The sequence below is a fragment of the Arvicola amphibius genome, chromosome 9 (genome assembly GCF_903992535.2).
Source record: "Arvicola amphibius chromosome 9, mArvAmp1.2, whole genome shotgun sequence".
Lineage (NCBI taxonomy): Eukaryota > Metazoa > Chordata > Mammalia > Rodentia > Cricetidae > Arvicola > Arvicola amphibius.
In genome coordinates, this window is record NC_052055.2 from 124,332,019 (window position 1) to 124,350,465 (window position 18,447).

Genomic DNA, 18,447 nt, shown 5'->3' on the forward strand with positions numbered 1-18,447 from the left:
TCAGATCCTCCTCCAGGGACTACAGCCCTGCCTGCTGCACCAGGTTCTCCTTCAGGGAGTGCAGCCCTGCCTGTCCCACCAGGATCTGCAGCCCTGTCTGCTGCACCAGGATCTCCTCCAGGGACTACAGCCCTGCCTGCTGCACCAGGATCTCCTCCAGGGACTACAGCCCTGCCTGCTGCACCAGGATCTCCTGCAGGGACTACAGCCCTGCCTGCTGCACCAGGATCTCCTCCAGGGACTACAGCCCTGCCTGCTGCACCAGGATCTCCTCCAGGGACTACAGCCCTGCCTGCTGCACCAGGATCTCCTGCAGGGACTACAGCCCTGCCTGCTGCACCAGGATCTCCTGCAGGGACTACAGCCCTGCCTGCTGCACCGGGGTCTCCTCCAGGGACTACAGCCCTGCCTGCTGCACCGGGATCTCCTTCAGGGAGTGCAGCCCTGCCTGTCCCACCAGGATCTGCAGGGAGGCTCCTGCTGAGCCTCTCCTGCTTTGTTCCCTGCAGGAACCAAACCCAGGCTTCCTGCATCCTAGGCAAGCACTCTCCCCGGTGAGCCGCATCCCCAGGCTTCTTCTCATATCTTTCCCAGTTGCAAGCATCACTCCATGTTACCTCTGAGCTGCACAAGCTCAGTATTTGTTTCCTCATTTTCTTCCCTTGCCACAGGAAGATTACATTTACATATAGTAAAATGCAGAAATCTGAAATTAGTACTGTTTTGCTACCTAAAAAAAATGAAACCCAGTAGTCAAACATTCTGTCAACGAGCTCCACTCTCATCCCAGACACAGCCTTGTACTCTTTCTGTGCCCCAGTGTTGAGATTAAATGCGCAGGTATAATAAAGACCGTAGCTGGCAGCCAGCACGTTCTCGGGCTCTTGGTCTGTCAGTTATATTCTTTAGTGTTTGTGTTGGCATTGTCACCCAAGCACATAGTCCCGGCTGGGACACAGGAACCAGGGCCATCAGGAAGGGGAGATGACCTGAGATCTTGGTCCAGCCAACTTCCTTACACCTAGTCATCCTTGGCCTCCAATCAGCTGCCACCTCTTCCATTGATTTGGTTCATTAAATCCAATGAATTGCTAATTCGCTCATCCATTTAGTGAATGCTTCCGAAAGGATGAAGCTCATTCTCCACCGAGTGCCTCTGGACTGCTCTATCATTGTGTCGTTCCCACCGTCCTTCCCCAGAGAGAGCAAGGCTGAGGACTCTTCAGAAGTCTCAACACTGCGGACCGGATGAACCCTGTCTTTCCTACGTAGTGTTGGTGGTGAGCACAGAAGAGGCCAGCCACGGAGACAGGGCTGCAGGGTACAGACGCGCAGCTGCCCCAAGTGGCCTCCTACTACATCTCCTAACTGTGTGTGTGTGTGTGTGTGTGTGTGTGTGTGTGTGTGTGTGTGTGTGCAGCCCTCCGTCCAGCACTGGCCTGTAAGGTCCAGGAGCACGCAGACCACATGAAATACCTGGAATCCTGCCTGGCCTTTACAATCTCGTTGTCTGGCCTTCTGCAAGCTACCATCCTTCCCTGGGCTTCCTGCTAAGTCCCCCTTCACCTTTACCTTGAAAACCTCTTTCTGCTACAACTCCTTCCCCAGTTCAGAGAACCTAAGCATCCAGCCTCCCCACCCTGACCCCAGCTCCTGGTAAACAGGAAGTTGTGTGAGGGGAGCAGGGGTGTTCGGAAAGTCCCCTGCAGGTGTGTGGGTCTGCAGGGAGGGGGTGGCCCTGCCCCTGAGGTATGAAAGCCCCTGTCCCCCAGTTCCTAGTGCTGAGTCTGGATGGGGACACGGGGGCTACAGGGACCAGGGGGGAGGCCCCAGGGGAGGGGCTGCCTCTTGCTGGCTGTGGCAGGAGCTACTTCCCTGGTCACTCTGCTGTTGGCAGTGCCCATCACTGTCCTGGCTGTGCTGGCCTTGGTGCCCCAGGATCAGGGACGACCGGTGAGTGGCTGCAACAGGCGCCAGAGGGCTGCATCTTGTGGACGTTCATTGACCTCTGTGCTTTTGCCTCCCCAGCTCAGCTGGTGGCTCTCGCTAGAGGGCATGTCTGGTCTGTCTCTGCCTGCTCTCCATGCGGTCCTACCCTGATGTTGCAAGTCTCTTCCTGATACCCAGCGCCTGTCTTGCTGCCCAAGAACATATGTTTTGTTTGCTCTGCCTTCCAGCAAGATGCATGCCTGGCAGGGTGCTGGAGGTAGCTCTAGGGCTGGGCTCTATGCTGGGAGATGTGGAGCTGCCATCAGCTGAATCTGAACTCTGGGCGTTGTGACCCTACCATCCAGGTTGAGGAGATCGCCGGCTCAGGAGCACAGGCTCAAAAAAGACGGGATGACAGCAAACCATCTTGCCTCTTGCCCTCACCTTCAAGCCTCTCGGGGACTCCTGACCCCCGTCTGCGTCCCGAGATACCCTCTTCTTCCAGGAATCCAGGCTCTCCATCCCAAGCGCCTGTTGCACAGTTCCCTCAGGAGGCATCAGCATGGGGAACCACCCTGTCTCCAGTCGTGGATCCAGGGGTTCAACGGCTGCCAAAGCGGGAGCCAGAAACTGATCTCAGTCCCAAGCTTCCTGCTGCCCATCTCATTGGTAAGCATCTCTTAGACCTGAAGTCCAGCTAAGCACCCCCACAGCGAGCGAGGGTATTTTGGCTCTGCTGTGACACGGCGGGCATTTTCCTACTCCTCCACCACCTTTACCCCTACAGCGTCCACCTGTCCCAGTCTTTTCTCCGTCTGACTTCTCTGGAAACAAAACCCCGCCAGGATCTGGCCACCTTAGTCCCCTCCTCCCCCCGGGAGGTAGCCTCCTTATCCCTGCCCCTCCCCGCTGAGTACGGCCAAGTGAAAAAGACCCCGCCCCTCCGCTCTGGGTCCCGGCTCAGCCGACCCGGGGCCCCCAACCTAGAGATCACGGCCCGAGAGCTCACGCGTGTCCCTCTCTGCAGGCGCTAGGATGAGCGGGCAAGGGCTCGGCTGGGAGGCGAGCCAAGAAGAAGCGTTTCTGAGGAGCGGGGCGCAGTTCTCCCGCACCGACGGGCTGGCGCTGCCGCAGGACGGCATCTATTACCTCTACTGCCACGTCGGGTACCGGGGCAGGGCGACCCCTGCCGACCGAGGCGGCGCTCGCTCGCTCACACTGCGCAGCGCCCTGTACCGCGCGGGGGGCGCCTACGGGCGGGGCTCCCCGGAGCTGCTGCTAGAGGCAGCCGAGACCGTGACCCCCGTCGTGAATTCCGGCGGGTACTCGTCTTTGTGGTACACGAGCGTGGGGTTCGGCGGCCTGGTGCAGCTCCGGAGCGGCGAGAGGGTGTACGTCAACATCAGTCACCCGGACAAAGTGGACTGCAGGAGAGGGAAGACCTTCTTCGGGGCGGTGATGGTGGGGTGACAGCCGACTGCAGCCCTGGAGGATCGGCTGACCGTGCGAATGTGTGAATCACGATGTCCTGAGAGTCGGGGAGCCTGGGACCCCATGATGGGGGCAGGGGCTGTAGGACGTGGATTTTGGAAATAAAGAATGTAAACTATGCTGGCGCGTGCCAGCGTCGCCACGGAGATGCAGACGTGGTTTGATTCTGGGTAGCCGTGCAGGGGTGGATGGCTTAGCTTTGAACGGTGGACACCTGTTCAGGTGGAGGGAAGAAGGGACCCGGAGACTTCCCCTTAGCATCCTGGTCTAGGAGCTCCTAACATTCCCCTTTTCTCCTGGCTTCTGCCTCACTGTGAGAGGCATCAACACAGAGAAAGTTCATTTTCAGAGAGAAAAATCCCAGAAGACCGAAGACAAAGCACTGTGGGCCCATTAGCTTATCGGGGCTACCTGCCTGATGGCTTTTATTTGTTTTTGTTTGTTTTGAGACAGGGTCTCATGTGTAGCCCTGGTTCTCCTGGAGCTCACCACTAGACCAGGCTGACCTCAAACTCACAGGCATCCACCTGCCTCTGCATCTTGAGTGCTGGAATTAAAGGTGTGCGCCACTAGGGTCTCTGATAGCTCATTCTTTGAGGAGGGGTCAGACCAGTTCCAGGCTCACTAACCTGCAGACTGAGGAAGTGAATGGGGGTGGGGGGAGAAGGGAGTGGGTGGAGACTGGTCCCTGAGGAGGAGCTGCGCAGTGGAGAGAGATGCCCTGGGGTCCTTTCTAGAAAGAAACGGAAAGTCCTCACCCTGAGTTCACACTTGAGGCACCACCACCCCCTCCGCAAAGTTGGGCAAGTGGGAGGCCCCTAAGATGAGTAACTGCAGCCCCCTACGCCATGGCTGGAGGAGGCCAAGGAGAACCCAAGGCTCTATGTAGGTCACCCTAGTGGGTCACCCCACATCTTGCATGAAACCACGTGCTTGGTTTTCCCCTTTCTGGCTACTGAGGTGAAGAAAGGCCCAACCATCTGTGAGCCCAATTAGGGCTGCCACTCTTGGGGGTCCACTTTTAATTCTTTCTTTCTTTCTTTCTTTCTTTCTTTCTTTCTTTCTTTCCTTCCTTCATTCTTTCTTTCCTTCTTTCTTTCTTTTTCAGATAGGGTCTCAGTATGTAGCCCTGGCTAGCCTGGAACTTTCTATGTAGACCAGACTGGTTTTGAACTCACAAAGATTTACCTGTTCCTGAGCGTTGGGATTAAAGGCGTGGCTACACACCCGCTCCTTCTCTGTCTTTGCTTGCTTGCCCAAGGGCCTTCCAGGGTGAGAGGGTGACCAGCTCTGCCAAGCTCTAGCCAGCCTTCTGAGTCCCCTCCACCTAGTCATTGCCTTCCTTGTAAAACTTAGTTTTAGTGAAAAACCCCATTAAGTTAGTTTAGCAAGCTCCCTCTCCCATATTTGATCAGCCCTGTCATCCTCCGCAGTCCCTGGAGCGATGTCTGATCACCTGGCCTGTCTCAACAGGCGCCTTGTCTGATCTGTTTAGACAGAGTCCCCCTACCCCTCACTCTCTTTCCTCTTAGTCGTTCGCCATTCCCAACGCCCACCCCGCTCTGCCTCTTACGACCCGCTTGCTCTTGCTGCACGCTCTCTCGCAAGTCTCTGCTCCAATAACTGTAATTCTGAATAAAGTCAGCCCTACATGCTCCAGCAAGTACTATTGAATAACAACAACAACAATAATGAATTATTATTATTATCATTACTCTTATTATTGTTGGTGTCGGGATCTAATCCAAGGCCCTGCATGTATGATTAAGTAATTTTTTTTAAAAAAACAAAGTATTTAAACAAGGTGTTTTTCTCTTTCTAACCCACCCACCTCCTCTAGTCACCATTTGTCCAAACGCTGGTGAAACCAAAGCTGGCAACGGCGCCTTCACCCACGGAGCACCTCTCTCTTTGTTGTTGCTATCTCGGGTTTGAATTCAGGACATCCCATACGCTAAGCACACACACACACACACACACACACACACACACACACACACACACACACATTGCAGAACCACACTTTCAGCCGTTTGTCTTTTAAAAACTTTCCTCTCATCTTCAGAGGATGCAAAGAACAGGCAGCTAAAGGCTGGGAGGGAGGCAGAGCTGGCTGAGCCTTCCCTGTCCTGCACGGAACTCCTCTGTCCAGCACGGAACTCTGTCCAGCACGGAATGCAGCTGAGCCCGCCCTGCCCAGTAGAGAACGGGGCACAGATGAAGGTTAGGCCTTCTCCCCACAGACCGAGCCCACTCTGTCTCTGTTCAGAGGCAGAGGGGCGGGCTGAATGGTTCAGGGTGCACAGTTAGTGTTTGGAGCCCAGACACCTGAATCTGGAACTTCCTTGGCTGTGATTCAGGTACCTGAGAATGTGGCTCCTCCCCAGCTCATCCCAGCCTCAACAGCCGGAAAGAACAGCAGTACTTTCCCAGCGGGTATTTGGAATTCCCAGAGTGGGAAATTCCCATGCCTATAGGCAAAGGTAATTAGGTTTAGGCTCCTGTTTCCGGGGACAGGTGGGGAATGTTGGCTGGCTTTTGTTCCATGGGGTCTTAAGGGCCAGGACTGTAAAGACTCAGATCTGGACCCAAAGACCTTATGCCTCCGGAGGAAAGACATTAGGGGTTGGTTTCCCACCTCCAGAGATAGATGCAGACTTAGTCCCAAGAAAGAAACTGTATTTCGTTTTCAAGCAATCTTTATTTTTGACACTGACCCGTAGGGCGATTACAGTCACGGCTCCCGTGGGGAGCAAAGGTTCAGCGATGTAGCGACAGCCTGGTCACCAAATCAGCGTTATTAAGACACTTGGGTTAGATAAATACTTTGTTTTAAACATAAGCAAAAAAAGAGGCAATGAGGCCAGGAGGCCAGGTGGGAGTGGCTGACGAGTTCAGCTCTGTTTTCACAGAAAACAAGTCTATCTTAAGATAGCTCCCAGTGCTGGGTCCTCCAGAACACCCTGGCCTCCCAAATAAATACACACAACAGCAAATAAATAAATAATAAATAATAAATAAATAATCATAAGTGCGATCATAAATAGAGGGGCTGGCTCTGTGAGGAAGGCTGGGCACTGAAGGGTCGGGGAGCGTCCGAAGACAGGAAGGCCTGAGATCTTCTCCGGCAGCATTCTGAGCCAGAGGCAGCCTGAGCCCCCTTGGCGGAACTCAGGAATCAACATTTGAGGCTCCAGTGGATTCTGGAACCCCACAATCTAGGCTGCTATCCCAGGAGCTTGTGTTTCTGAGTGTTAGAGTTGTTGAAGATTCCGAGCTCAGAGTCTGACCCTGAGCATAATTCCCTTTCTAAGGTAGAGGAAGATGGACGAGGGCTTTGGGGATCGAAGTGGGGGCGGGGTAGAGGATAGATGGACATCCCTCTGCCTCACAGAGCTATGACACCAAAGTAGACCTGCCCGGACTCTGCAAAGTCTAAGTATTTGGGCAGGTTGACCTCAGCACTGAGTCGGTCGCCCTTCTCCAGCTGGAAGACCCCTCCCAGGTAGATGGGCTCGTACCAGGGCTTGAGCTCAGCCCCCTCGGGGCTTTCCTTGGGGCAGGGGCTCTTGATGGCAGACAGGAGGTTGACTTTGTCCTCGTAGGAGACAGCAATGCGGCTGACGGTATGGGTGAGGAGCACGTAGCTGGAGCAGCCTTGGCCCTTGAAGAGAACCTGGGAGTAGACGAGGTACAGGCCATCTGCGGGGATCACCAGCTGGTTGTCTTTGAGATCCATGCCGTTGGCCAGGAGGGCATTGGCACGCTGGCTCAGCCATTCCAGCTGTTCCTCCACTTGGTGGTTTGCTGAGGGAGGGAGAATTGAGTCAGGGTGACTGTGTTAGTTCACACTCCACATCCTGAGCCTCACGTTCACTTCCGGTTCCTGCACCCTCTGTGTTCCCACAACCCATTGGCCGCGAGGTCCTGGGTACCCCCACTAAGTCCTTCCTTTTGAGTCACCCCCCTCTGACTCTTTCACATGCTGACCCCAAGCTCTTGTCTCCTCTCACCCTGGCTCAACCCCCAGATCCTGTCCCTTCACCCGCAGGTGCACACACTCAGCAGAACTCTTACCTACAACGTGGGCTACAGGTTTGTCACTCGAATTTTGAGAAGATGACCCTGAAGGGGAACAAAGAAAGGTAAAGATGAGACCCTTAGGCTTCCCAGCAAGCATCTGTCTACTTGAACCCCCTATTTCCTTTTTTTCCAAAACCAAGCTTTAAGTTCTCCTTACTGCTTCCTATCCCAGGTCTCATTGCCCCCACCCTAAGTTAAGAGAAGAGATTGGGGGATACTTACTGAGGGTGAGGGTCTGAGCCATGGAGCCGATGATAGGCAGGTTGTTTGGGAACTTCTGTGTAGGAAGAGAAAGACAAGGTTAGTAGCCAGTCGCTGGGGAGTTACCCACAAAGGAGAAGCCCCAGCTCTCGCTCTCTCTCTCTCTACCCCCGTGTCCACTCGTCCAACCATGCAACATCTTTCTGTGGAGCATCTTCCGTGCCTTGTCTCCCGTTATCTCCCCTCATCGCTGCCTCCCCGTAATTATCGCTCACTTCTTCCCTCTGCTTCTGGCCGCATCCCACCTCTCCCCCGCATCCCTACATCTGTACACATGCTTTTTCATTTTTTGCTCCTCCACGCATCCACGGAACAGGAGCTTAGTGAACTGGCTGCATGGGTCAGAGGTCAGAGGTCAGAGGTCTAGTCTTCTCTCTCCACCATGGCTACATGGGCTGTCCCTCTACTCTTCCACACTACCTGTGCCCTTCTAACCACCTCACTCCCTCTCATGCCTTCTGGCCCTGCTTCTGCCTAAGTGAGACGGAGGCTTCCGAGGCACTCACCTCTTCCCTTTGGGGGCCGATCACTCCGAAGTTCAGCAGACAGAAGAGCGTGGTGGCCCCTGCCACAAGCAGGAAGGAGAAGAGGCTGAGGCACAGGCAGCGACTGGAGTTCTGGGGGCCCCACGCCTTTTTGGGGAGTGCCTCCTCCGCCAGTTCCACGTCGCGGATCATGCTTTCTGTGCTCATGGTGTCCTTTCCGGAGGGAGATGTGGAACCTTGGGCCGGTGTGTGAGAGGGACAGAACCTGCCTGGCTGGCTGCTTGCTTTCCTGGGAGCTATTTCCAGGGTGTTCTGGAGTCGCTGTTCTCCCTCCAGGCGGGTCCCCTGGTGTCCTCGCTGAGAGAGCTTCTGCAGGCCGGGTGTGCAGACGGCTGCCTTTATAGCCCTTGGGCAAGAGGGCGGGGAAATGCTCTCATTCAACCAGCGGAAAACTTCCTTGGTGGAGAAAACCATGATCTCATGTGGAGGAAGCGGTAGTGGCCCTACACCTTCTGTCTCGGTTTCTTCTCCATCGCGGGGGCAGAGGTTTGGAAAGTTGGGGACACCCAGGCATCAAGGAATCTCCTCCCCCTCCCCACCAGGATTCTGTGGCAATCTTGGGCCAATCACGAACTGTGTGTGCAGGACCCTGGGAGCAGAAGGCCATTTCCTCCCTGCCGTCTAGTGCTAAGAAATGTCTGTTTCGTTGCAGGGAGACCACACCTGGGCCTATCTCTCTTTGATTTCTAGATGGGACCTCCATGGAGGTAGAAGTTGGCACTGGGGGTGCTTCTGACAGCTGGGTGCATGAGGGGGAGAAACTGCTGTTGGAGAGGGAAGCCCTCTGGGTTCTTGAGAGGAAGTGGCTGAGGGCCAAGCAGCTTGAGAGTGGAGTGTGCATGGGCTTTGGGAGGGCGGGTGGCAGTAGTTGGGACAAGCGTGGGACAGCCCCTGAGGGAATGAACTCAGTCCTGGAAATTCACAGACCCCCACGAGGCAAGCCTTCTCCTTTCATTCTGACCGCGGCCCCCACTGCTGCTTTCAGTCTCAGCTTCCAAGGGATTTTTTTTTTTTTTCTTGAAGCCTCTGCCATGTAGTCTTGATGTGTGGCCCCGTCTCCTGTCTCCTTGGACATCCATGTTGCACACCCCTGCTTCCACGGTTTCTCCCATCCCAATGTCTCCATCTTCCCATGAGTTCCTTCCCCACCCTCCGGTGTAATCCTCCAAGCTCTCCGAACCCCTGGCTTGATCTCCCTGGTTTGTCCTCTGGTTCTCCTCCCTCAGGTAGGCGCTGACTCCCATGAGTCCACCATGTATTGGGAGCTGCCGGCTCTTTTATATCTCCTTGTTCTGCCCACACCCCATGATCCATCTGAGGCCTCTGTCCCCTACTCCATCTCTTCAGCAGACAAGGAAGAGTCTCCCCCAAACCTGAACAAACACGAGCAGACAGAATCTCAGAGAAAAGAGGTTTATTGGGCGCCATTGATGGTGCAGACAGCTCCTTGTGGGTGTCTAGCCAAGCAGTGCACTCAGAGCCTTGTGCCTCCTTCTAAACCCCTTGGTCACTCACACCTGCTTCTCTCTCCCTTCGACGAGTCCTGTCCTGATGCCACCTTACTCTCTGTGTCTGGAACCTGATTGTCATCCGATGCCTCTCAATTTCTCTCCTCGTTCTATTCTCCATAAATAAATAACTTAACCTTTCCCTTCATAAATAGCCTCCCTTCCCTGTCCCCAGGCCCTCCCCACATCTGCCCCCCCTTCACGTCCAGGTCTCTGCCCCATGTCGGACTTGTAGGCAGGCCTGAATCCTCAGCCGAGCATCTGAGCTGGTTCCCCTGCAGTGCCCCAGACTCCTGTGAAAGCTCTGGGCGTTTTTGTGGGGAAGGCTTGAGACTGGGCACGGGCAAAGGAGAGGTGGTGTGGCCCTTAAAGGGGTCAGAGGAGGCTTGGAAACCAATCCTGGGTTTTCTAGATTCTACAGAGCAAAAGCTCCGAAGAAAACACCGCTGGGGCTGAAGTGCAGGTGGGAGACGCCATCTGTGTGCGTGGACAGCTGGTCTCCCTCACTGAGCAGGAACACAGCCCCCTGGTACATTGAGCGTACCCACGGTCCTTGTAGCCCTGGATACACGGACTTCTGCGCACTGAGGAGAGGCACGTGGAAGGGGTACTGGGAGGAAAACAGCTGGACCTCGTGGGCCAGGTAGATGGGAGTAGGAATGGCCCTGGGGGAGCAGCTTTGCCCCGAGAAGACCACCTGGGAGTAGACGAAGTAGAGGCCGCTGGTGGGGACCAGGAGCGAATTGTTGTTCAGGGAGAAGCCATGTCGGAGGAAGGCACGGTCTGTGTTCGCTCTCCAGAGCAGTGAGTTCTGTTTGCTGGGATATCCTAGAAAAGGTCATAAGGTGTTGAGGGTCAAGGTCAGAGGTCTCCATCCCGGAGGAATCGGGCCCTGCACAATGGGATGGATGTGGGGGGAGTGGGATGCCTATCTTTAGGTGGGGAGATGGGATGATCACTTGGACCCCTGGGCAGGCAGAAGGAGAGCCAGGAACTGGGTCTCTGGAGGCAGAAGTTTACCAACAAGATGAGCAGCAGGTTTCAAGATGCCACGACTCAGATGCTTCTGAGGGGCCTGATAAGCCGTCCTGGCAGCTGAGACCCGAGCACCCTAGGAGACAACAGAGTTGAGAGGATTCTGAGACTCCGGGTATGCAGGCCCCCAGCACCCCCATTCTCCTGCTGCCTCACCTGGGCCCCTAGAGGCAGGGCCAGCAGCAGCCCCAGAAGAAAGACAGGGGGGGCGCCAAGCACCCTCAAGAGGTAGAGACGTCCAAGTGGTGTCATGGAGAGAACCTGCAGAGAGAGAGGAGAGAGAGGGAGAGAGAGGGAGAGAGTGTGTGTGTGTGTATCAGGGAGGCGGGGCCCACAGCGGAAGACAGATCTTACCTCCCAGTTGAGACAGCTACCCTGAGATACAGGGCGAGAGACAAGAGAAGGGGACAAGATACAAGCAGGGGAACCCTGCCTGAAGCGTGCGGTGGGTAGGGAGAAAAAGAAAGAGACAGAGACAGGACAGGACGAGGAAAGAACCACAGAAGAATCAGACAGCAGGTGACAGGGACAGAGACAGCGACTGACAGACGACCGAGTTAGACACCACGGGGAACAGACCAAAAGTCAAAGCCACAGGGACCAGTCCCAATAAGGCTGGGGATCCAGGCAGCTTGTACAGGAAGGGCTGGGGCCCAAATAAAGAGGCAGGATCCCGAGGGATGCCTGTGACAGGGTAAGCCCAAGGAGATGGGGCAGGAGAGGCTCACCTGCTCTGCGGGGTCCTGGGTGCTGGCGCTTGGGTCCCTTTATAGAGGAAGCGGCAGTGTGGCAGGCAGCGGGCGGGTTCTAGGTCGGGGCTGGGGCCTGGGGAAGCCCCCAGGGCTTAGAAGATGCTACTGTTTCAGTCGAAGGCAGGAAAGGCTTAGGCCACAGGCTAGGGGCTCCGACTACTGAGTTCTGGGAAAGGGAGTGGGGTCAGGGGAACTGTGGGCTGCAGGGACTATCAGGGAGCAGGGTCAGGCCCAGGAGTTCCAGGCAAGGGACAGGCAGTTCGTGGAGAACGAGGGCTTACAGCTGGGCTGTGGCTGGAAGCCGGGTTCCCTGAAGAGCGGTGGTTTGTAACACGTCTGCACCCTTGGCTGCTCACAGGCTTCTCTGCATATTTCCTTCTCCGTCCTCCCTGGTCACATCTGGAGGGCTCGGTAGCCACATGTGGCTAGTGACACCTTTGTTTTTTTTCAGGTTTGAACCCAGGGTCTAATATATGCAAGACAAGGCTTCTGCCACGGACCTAGACCCCTCTTCCTCTGTTAGTTTTGGGGGTTCAAGTCACACTTGCTATTTTCTGGCCTCTGCCAGTTTCATGGCATGAAGTTCCAGCAGGGTATCCCCCATGGTCTGGCACCCCCTTACTCTCTAGAGCAGTGGTTCTCAACCTGTGGGTTGCAACCCACTCAGCAAACCTCTATCTTCAAAAAATATTTACATTATGAGTCATCACAGGAGCAAAATCGCAGTTATGAAAATAATTTATGGTTGGGGTCACCACAACATGAGGAACTGTCTTAAAGGGGTCACAGCGTTAGGAAGGTTGAGAACCACTGCCCTAGAGTGTCCAGGTCTGGACGATGATGGGGAGGGGAGGTTCAGTTGCAGCCCACCACACCCATATATAGTAAGGCCCCAGCACATTCCCTGCAGCTCAGATTTATACAGCACCAAATACACACCCCAGGCTTCCTTTAGATTTCTCCACAGAAGGACGGTCCAGGGTCTTGTCTAGAAGCAGCATCTGAGGAGCCGTTACTGTCCGAAGGGCCTGGGGTATAGCTCAGGTAGCTTGCTTGCCAGCTGTGTGTGTCCATCCCCACATTCCCAGATTTTTTTTTTCTTAAATCAATATCTTAAAATGTTTATTGATTTTGAGGGCTAGAGAAATGGCTTATCAGTGCAGGGTACTGGCTGTTTTTCCAAAGGACCCGTGTTCAGTTCCCAGCACCTACATGTTGGCTTAGTACATCTGTAACTCCAGGTCTGGGGATCTGATGCCCTCGTCTGGTCTTGACAGGCACTACACTCACATGGTGCAGAAACGTAGGTACAGGCCAATTCCCACACACAACATAACATTTAGAAATATATTTATTTATTTATTCTGTGTGTGTGCACGTGAGTGGGTTCTGGGGGTCAGGTCATTATGTAAAGGCAGCATGCACCTTTACCCAGTGAGCCATCTTCCTGGCCTGCCTTTTTGTCTTAGAACAATTTTTTCCTCTTCTTCTTCTTCTTCTTCTTCTTCTTCTTATTATTATTATTACCATTATTATTATTATTATTATCATTATTATTATATTTTTGTTTGTCTTTTTGTTTGTTAATTTTTCAAGACAGGGTTTCTCTGTAGCTTTTGTTTATTTATTTTTTTTTTTTGGTTTTTCGAGACAGGGTTTCTCTGCAGCTTTAGAGCCTGTCCTGGAGCTAGCTTTTGTAGACCAGGCTGGTCTCGAACTCACAGAGATCTGCCTGCCTCTGCCTCCCGAGTGCTGGGATTAAAGGCTGAGCCACCACCACCCATATTTTGCTTTTTTTAAAAAAGTTTTATTGTTTTAACAGTTATTTATTATTATTATATATGTATACGTATACTCGTATACACTCACACACATATACATTAGACAGGGTCTCACTGCATAGTCCTAGCTGTCCTGGAACTCAATATGTACATCAGGCTAGCCTTGAGCTCACAGAAATTGCCTGCCTTTGCCTCCGGAGTGCAGGATTAAGGGTGTGTGCCACCACGTGTAGTCTATCTGGCTTTCTCAGATGACCCAGAAGCACGGCCTGGGCCCTCCTACATCAACAACCCCACAGGCATTCACACAGCCTCTAGTCTGGCCCACCCCTCACTGAAGCCCCCTTCCTGGTGGCTCTCGGCTGTGACAACCGGACAGGTAAAGCTAGGACACTGGCGAGGGCCAGGGGTTTTGCTCCTCTGGCTGTTGTCTGACGTGAAAACGTGGATTAGAAAACCTTTGGATTTAAGCCCGTTTTCACTCAGCTTGTTAGTTACAGCTTTCGAAAAGCAAAGTTTGTGAGGAAGCTGTTTTCTGGGACTGAGGTAAAGGACCGCAGCTGGTACCTCACACATCAGCTGCCGCTGCTGGCTGTGCTGAAGGGGCTGCAGCTGGCAGTGCTGGCCGCCAGGCTGGTCACTGGGCACGCTGCTGTTCTCAGGCCCAAGTGACTGCGTGGGAAGATAAGCTGGTTCTGTCTGCTCTTCCCCATGAGTGTTCTGATGGGCAGTCCTTCCTCCTCAGAATCGGGCAGGACCCTGCCGAATGAGGCTTGTGACCCAGGATCAGACTTTTTTTTTTTTTTTTTTTCTTTTCAAGACAGGGTTTCTCTGTAGCTTTGGAACTCTGGAACTCTCTCTGTAGACCGGGCTGGCCTTGAACTCACAGAGATCCACCTGCCTCTGCCTCCCGAGTGCTGGGATTAAAGGCCTGCGCCGCAGCCACCACCACCTGGCAAAAATTTTCTCAATGACCGGTTCTTACACAGAAAGGTGGGGGAAGGGCAACACTTCTAGGTCACGGAGAAAGGAGGATTCTGGTCTCTACGACCCACGCTGGTAAAGAGGAATTCTAGTTTCGATGGCTTGCCTAGGCGGAAGATGCGGACAGAACAGAAGGCTCGACAAGCTGAAAGATCTCATACTTGGTCGGAGTTCCCAGCATGCTCAGACTCCACGCTTTGGGGGCATGCGCTGTGAGCTTCCGTTCTCGTACAATCTGCTCGGTGTCCTCTGCACCCCACAAACACTACGCACCCGGCACAAGGAACTGAGGAGACAGTTTCAACAGCGCTTCCCTGGCTTCCGGGATCTCGAGTTTAGTGGAGAATGGTTATGCTTCATGACCTTGGCAGGGCAGTCCACGGGAAATCCACGGAACTGGGGGCATTCATTAGGAAGGTAAGGAAGGTGGGGAGGAGCACTCAAGGTGAGAGAGCCCTCGTGGGCTGAGATGTGCATCTGGGTACATCTGGAATAAGTGACAGAAATACCTGTCGGTAAGCAGAGAACACACCTGCCGTGTTTAACACCAAGGAAAGGAATTTAAACCTAATTCTGATATGATAGAGAGCCCCCAGCACATTTAAATAAGATGCGATGATAAAACAGCCTTTTTTAAAAACACTTTACAACGACCCAGCTAGGAGATGACGGTGTCACATCTAGGTAGAGTCGGCCCTCGGGAGAATGTGCTTCCAAGCAGAGCCTATAGTGCTGGTGGCTGCCCAGGTATAAAGGAGGAAGGAAACACATAAATGCCTCCTTCAGGCTTGGGGATGTGGTTCAGTTGGTAGAGCTCCTGCCTAGTGCAGGAAGCCCTGGGTTCTGTTCCTAGCTCCACGTTAACTGGTGGTGATGAATGCCTGTAATCTTGGGAAGTAAAGGCAGAAGGCTCTCCTGATTCAAATTCAAGGTCAGATTTAGCTACGTGGATTACAGGAGACACTTTGTAACAACAACAACAAAACTGGCCTCTGTAATTCTTTGTCTTCTTGTTCTTTTGATCCTTGGAGGTGCTGGCAAGGGGACCATGGCCTGGAGCATGCTGGGCTAGCACCCTCTATGGAGCTGCATTCTCTAGGACCGAATTTTAATCTAGTCATTGTTTGTGACATCTTTGGTTCCTTTTCTGTCTTCCTCTTTCCCTGGGAATCTTTATGCTTCCTGTTGTTTCTGCCTCTTAAATGGTGGTAGCCAATGGACTGAGATCCTGGCTAAGCTGTATTAAAATGGAAAAATGTCATTGCAATTAAGGAGGGAGAGAGAGGTGGGGGAGAGGGAGATTTGGGTCAGAGAAGGAGGAAATGGAGGGACAATGGAAGGGGAAGGCTAAGAGGATGAGGAGATGTGAGACACAGAGGAAGGAAGGGCAAGAAGGGGCTAAGCTGTGTCACGGGAGTTGGCAGCGTGCTGAAGGATGTGCTTTGCCCGTGGGCCAATTTTGGTTTCAATCTCAGTTTTAGAGGTTGTGTGAAATTCGGTTTCTTTCTTGGGGAGGCTACCAGCTGTTTGGGACTTTCCCCGGGTGGGTGAGCTGATGACTGGGAGTCTTGTGTAGTGACTGTAGCGCTCTCAGAAGAGAGGCCACCACGGAAATCTTTGGGGCCTCCAAACCAGGTTGAGGTGACAGTAGCCTCAGACTTTATCCAAGTTTAACCTTAAACCAAGCCACAGTTCAAACTCAACCTCAAATCTAAGCACACACTTGATCAGAGATCTCTCACAATAAAATCCTTCCCGTCAGACGGTTCACCCTCCCACCCCCTCCCCCTCCCCCCGTCACTGGGCTGTTCAGTTTCTAACCCCAGACTTCAGCACGGCCCCAGGTGGACCGTCCACCTGAACCCCAGTCACAGTTGAGCTTCGCCCTGCTTTAAGACACCACCTTTAATAAACGTTTGCCGAGTACCAGACAGGAGCTTTATTCAAGGCAGGAAGCACACTGTGGGGGGAAAAGGGCGAGACAAGGACCCTACTATTGGGGATCGTGCTCCAGAGAGGCCAGATATCGGAGAAACACATCAGAGAGTGGGGGTGGGGCTCAGAAATAAAGCACTTGCCTAGGATGTGGAAGACCCCGAACCCCATCCGAACATTGCCATAAAATAAAAATGAATCTGTAAAATAGTCCTATGAGGGAACAAGGCAGGTGGGGCAGTGGAAGCGAATCCTTCTGGGTACAGTGGTTAGTAATGTTGCTCTCGGAGTGGGGAGCATTGAAGACAGGTGACAGACCTGGGTGAAAGTGTAGGGGGAGGGGCAAAGTTTCCCAAACAGAGGGAGCAGCTGTGGCAGACATGGAGTTGATGGACAGCAAGGTCAGTGGTGGAAGGGGTGGGGATGAGGTCAGAGAGGAAGGCAGGAGCGGATCAGTCAGGGCCATGTGAGGAGAGGCAAAGGGTGTCTCCATTTTATTCTACCACGGATCTTTGGGAGGGTGTGGGAGTGTGTGGCACCGTGGGCCGGAGGAACAGGAGGAGGGGTGGTGGCGACTGGGAGGCAGGTGGTGGACCTCAGAGTCTGAAGGTCTACACAGTCTAAACAAAAGGCTCCCCATGGCTCCCTGGTCTTCGCTGCCTTCAGGGAGACAAGAGGGGAGACGGACAAAGAGAGGGGCGGTAGCGGTCCTGCCGAGGAGACAGTAGTTTCGGTCACGGAGGTGAGAGAGGTGGACACACTTGGGACATATTCCAGGGAGAAGATGGACAGAGATGGGCTGGATGGGTGGGAGTTGAGGGGGAAGCTGGGCCGCTTTGGGGGTGTGAGCTCTACAACCACCCTCTGATGTCATTTAGAATTAGAGGGGCAAAGTCGGGTTAGGGGAAACTGGGAGCTGCCAGCACAAAGGTGGTCTTGAAAGCCAGGACCAAGGGCCTGCCAAGGTCACACACCTCCCCACAATAAAAGCCGTGCACGTTCTCTATCCACACACCCTTCTCCTCGGTTCTCACTGTGATTTAAGGACAAGGACCCTTCTGTAGATCCGGTTCTCAGTATTCTATTGCTGTGGAATTTCTACCCACACCCCGTTCATTATTGAAGGTGTTTTCTTTAGGTACCGGAGGCTTGGTTCTCTCCTCACCATCCCTCTGCCCTCTTTGGGGGTGTCTGCTCTTCAGAGTTGAGAGTCCATGCTGCCTGTTTTCTCCTCTTCAGAGGGTCTTGACTGCACTGACCACATTCTTCCGCTCCTCACAGCTGTATCTCCATCAACATCTGTACTGTGCTCCTAACAACCTACATCTAGTTAGTCTCTATGTCTCATCTCCCCCACCATCAAAACCACACAGAGCCCATGTATCTAGGTTCTGGACTCAGTTCTCCAACTTTCTTGACGTTGGCAGCTTCAGGCTTTCTCATTGGCCACACCTGGAAAAGGCCACACCCCCCACCTCAGCTTCGCCTGGAAGCGAGGTAGCTTTTCAAAGCTGGCTGTGCTGGAGAGATGGCTCAGGGGTCAAGACAGCGCATTGCTCCTGCAGAGGACCAGAGAAGCTCGGTTCTCGGCAGCCTGTGACTCCGGCCCCAAGGGCTCTGGTCCCTCTTTTGGCCTCTGTGGGTACTCACACACATGTGCACACGTGCTTTCTCACACACATAAATTAATAATAAAATAATTCTTGAGTTTGACCTCTGAATTCTCTCTAGTTATAACCACCCATTTCCCCCATTCTCTCCTCTCCACTGAATTAGTTTTTCTCTCTTGACTCGGCTCTCTGGCTTCTCTTAATTTTTTAAAATTTATTTTGTGTGTGTGTGTGTGGGGGGGGGTGAACATGTGCTCCAGCACATGCGGAGATCACGGGACAACTTACGGAGGTCAGTACAATTTTCTTTCTACCTTGTGGTGCCAAGGACCAGCACAGGTCATTGGGGCCTGGTGCGGTGGTGCACTCCTTCAAGCCCAGCTCTTGGGAGGCAGAGGCAGGTGAATCTGAGTTTGAGAGGAGCCTGGCCTACAGGGCAAGTTCAGACCAGACAAGGCTACATAGTGAGACCTATCTCAAAAAATGTTGGTTTTTTTCTCTTTCTTTCTTTCCTTTCTTTTTTCTTTCTTCCT

The 18,447-nt window shown here is 53.5% G+C and overlaps 4 protein-coding genes across 5 annotated transcripts in view; 2 read left to right on the plus strand and 2 right to left on the minus strand.

Moving 5' to 3' along the window:
- Positions 1-18,447, plus strand: part of LOC119822487 (H-2 class I histocompatibility antigen, L-D alpha chain-like) — a 741,986-nt gene that overhangs the window by 658,316 nt on the left and 65,223 nt on the right. The gene's annotated exons all lie outside the window — the stretch shown is intronic.
- Positions 1,792-3,499, plus strand: Ltb (lymphotoxin beta). 2 transcript variants are annotated; one of them, XM_042055656.1, is made up of 4 exons: positions 1,861-1,953; positions 2,029-2,206; positions 2,295-2,598; positions 2,957-3,499. In XM_042055656.1, exons 2-4 carry the CDS (start codon positions 2,084-2,086, stop codon positions 3,397-3,399), a joined length of 870 nt encoding a protein of 289 aa, XP_041911590.1. In that variant the 5' UTR covers positions 1,861-1,953; positions 2,029-2,083; the 3' UTR covers positions 3,400-3,499. The 2 variants fall into 2 exon arrangements, with proteins under 2 accessions (XP_038197804.1, XP_041911590.1); XM_038341876.1 differs by lacking the exon at positions 2,029-2,206 and having other exon boundaries at positions 1,792-1,953.
- On the minus strand, positions 6,223-8,594 carry Tnf (tumor necrosis factor). Its single transcript, XM_038341895.1, has 4 exons — positions 8,271-8,594; positions 7,726-7,780; positions 7,498-7,545; positions 6,223-7,227 (listed from the first exon to the last, which is right to left on the minus strand). The coding sequence occupies exons 1-4, from the start codon at positions 8,454-8,456 to the stop codon at positions 6,809-6,811; spliced, it is 708 nt and encodes a 235-aa protein (XP_038197823.1). The 5' UTR covers positions 8,457-8,594; the 3' UTR covers positions 6,223-6,808.
- Positions 10,233-11,104, minus strand: Lta (lymphotoxin alpha). The gene is made up of 3 exons (XM_038341911.1): positions 11,009-11,104; positions 10,838-10,928; positions 10,233-10,645 (listed from the first exon to the last, which is right to left on the minus strand). The coding sequence occupies exons 1-3, from the start codon at positions 11,102-11,104 to the stop codon at positions 10,233-10,235; spliced, it is 600 nt and encodes a 199-aa protein (XP_038197839.1).

What these genes read in the sequence shown, in the direction of transcription:
- Tnf (XM_038341895.1), bottom strand. Translation starts at nt 8,456, where the DNA reads ATGAGCACAGAAAGCATGATCCGCGACGTGGAACTGGCGGAGGAGGCA. An exon ending in GGCTCAGACCCTCACCCTCA is followed by an intron (nt 7,546 to 7,725) that starts GTAAGTATCCCC and finishes GTTCCCCTTCAG; the next exon opens with GGTCATCTTCTCAAAATTCG. An exon ending in ACCTGTAGCCCACGTTGTAG is followed by an intron (nt 7,228 to 7,497) that starts GTAAGAGTTCTG and finishes TCCCTCCCTCAG; the next exon opens with CAAACCACCAAGTGGAGGAA.
- Ltb (XM_038341876.1), top strand. Translation starts at nt 1,792, where the DNA reads ATGGGGACACGGGGGCTACAGGGACCAGGGGGGAGGCCCCAGGGGAGG. An exon ending in CCCAGGATCAGGGACGACCG is followed by an intron (nt 1,954 to 2,294) that starts GTGAGTGGCTGC and finishes CCTACCATCCAG; the next exon opens with GTTGAGGAGATCGCCGGCTC. An exon ending in TCCTGCTGCCCATCTCATTG is followed by an intron (nt 2,599 to 2,956) that starts GTAAGCATCTCT and finishes CCCTCTCTGCAG; the next exon opens with GCGCTAGGATGAGCGGGCAA.
- Lta (XM_038341911.1), bottom strand. Translation starts at nt 11,104, where the DNA reads ATGACACCACTTGGACGTCTCTACCTCTTGAGGGTGCTTGGCGCCCCC. An exon ending in CCCTGCCTCTAGGGGCCCAG is followed by an intron (nt 10,929 to 11,008) that starts GTGAGGCAGCAG and finishes GTTGTCTCCTAG; the next exon opens with GGTGCTCGGGTCTCAGCTGC. An exon ending in ACCTGCTGCTCATCTTGTTG is followed by an intron (nt 10,646 to 10,837) that starts GTAAACTTCTGC and finishes GACCTTTTCTAG; the next exon opens with GATATCCCAGCAAACAGAAC.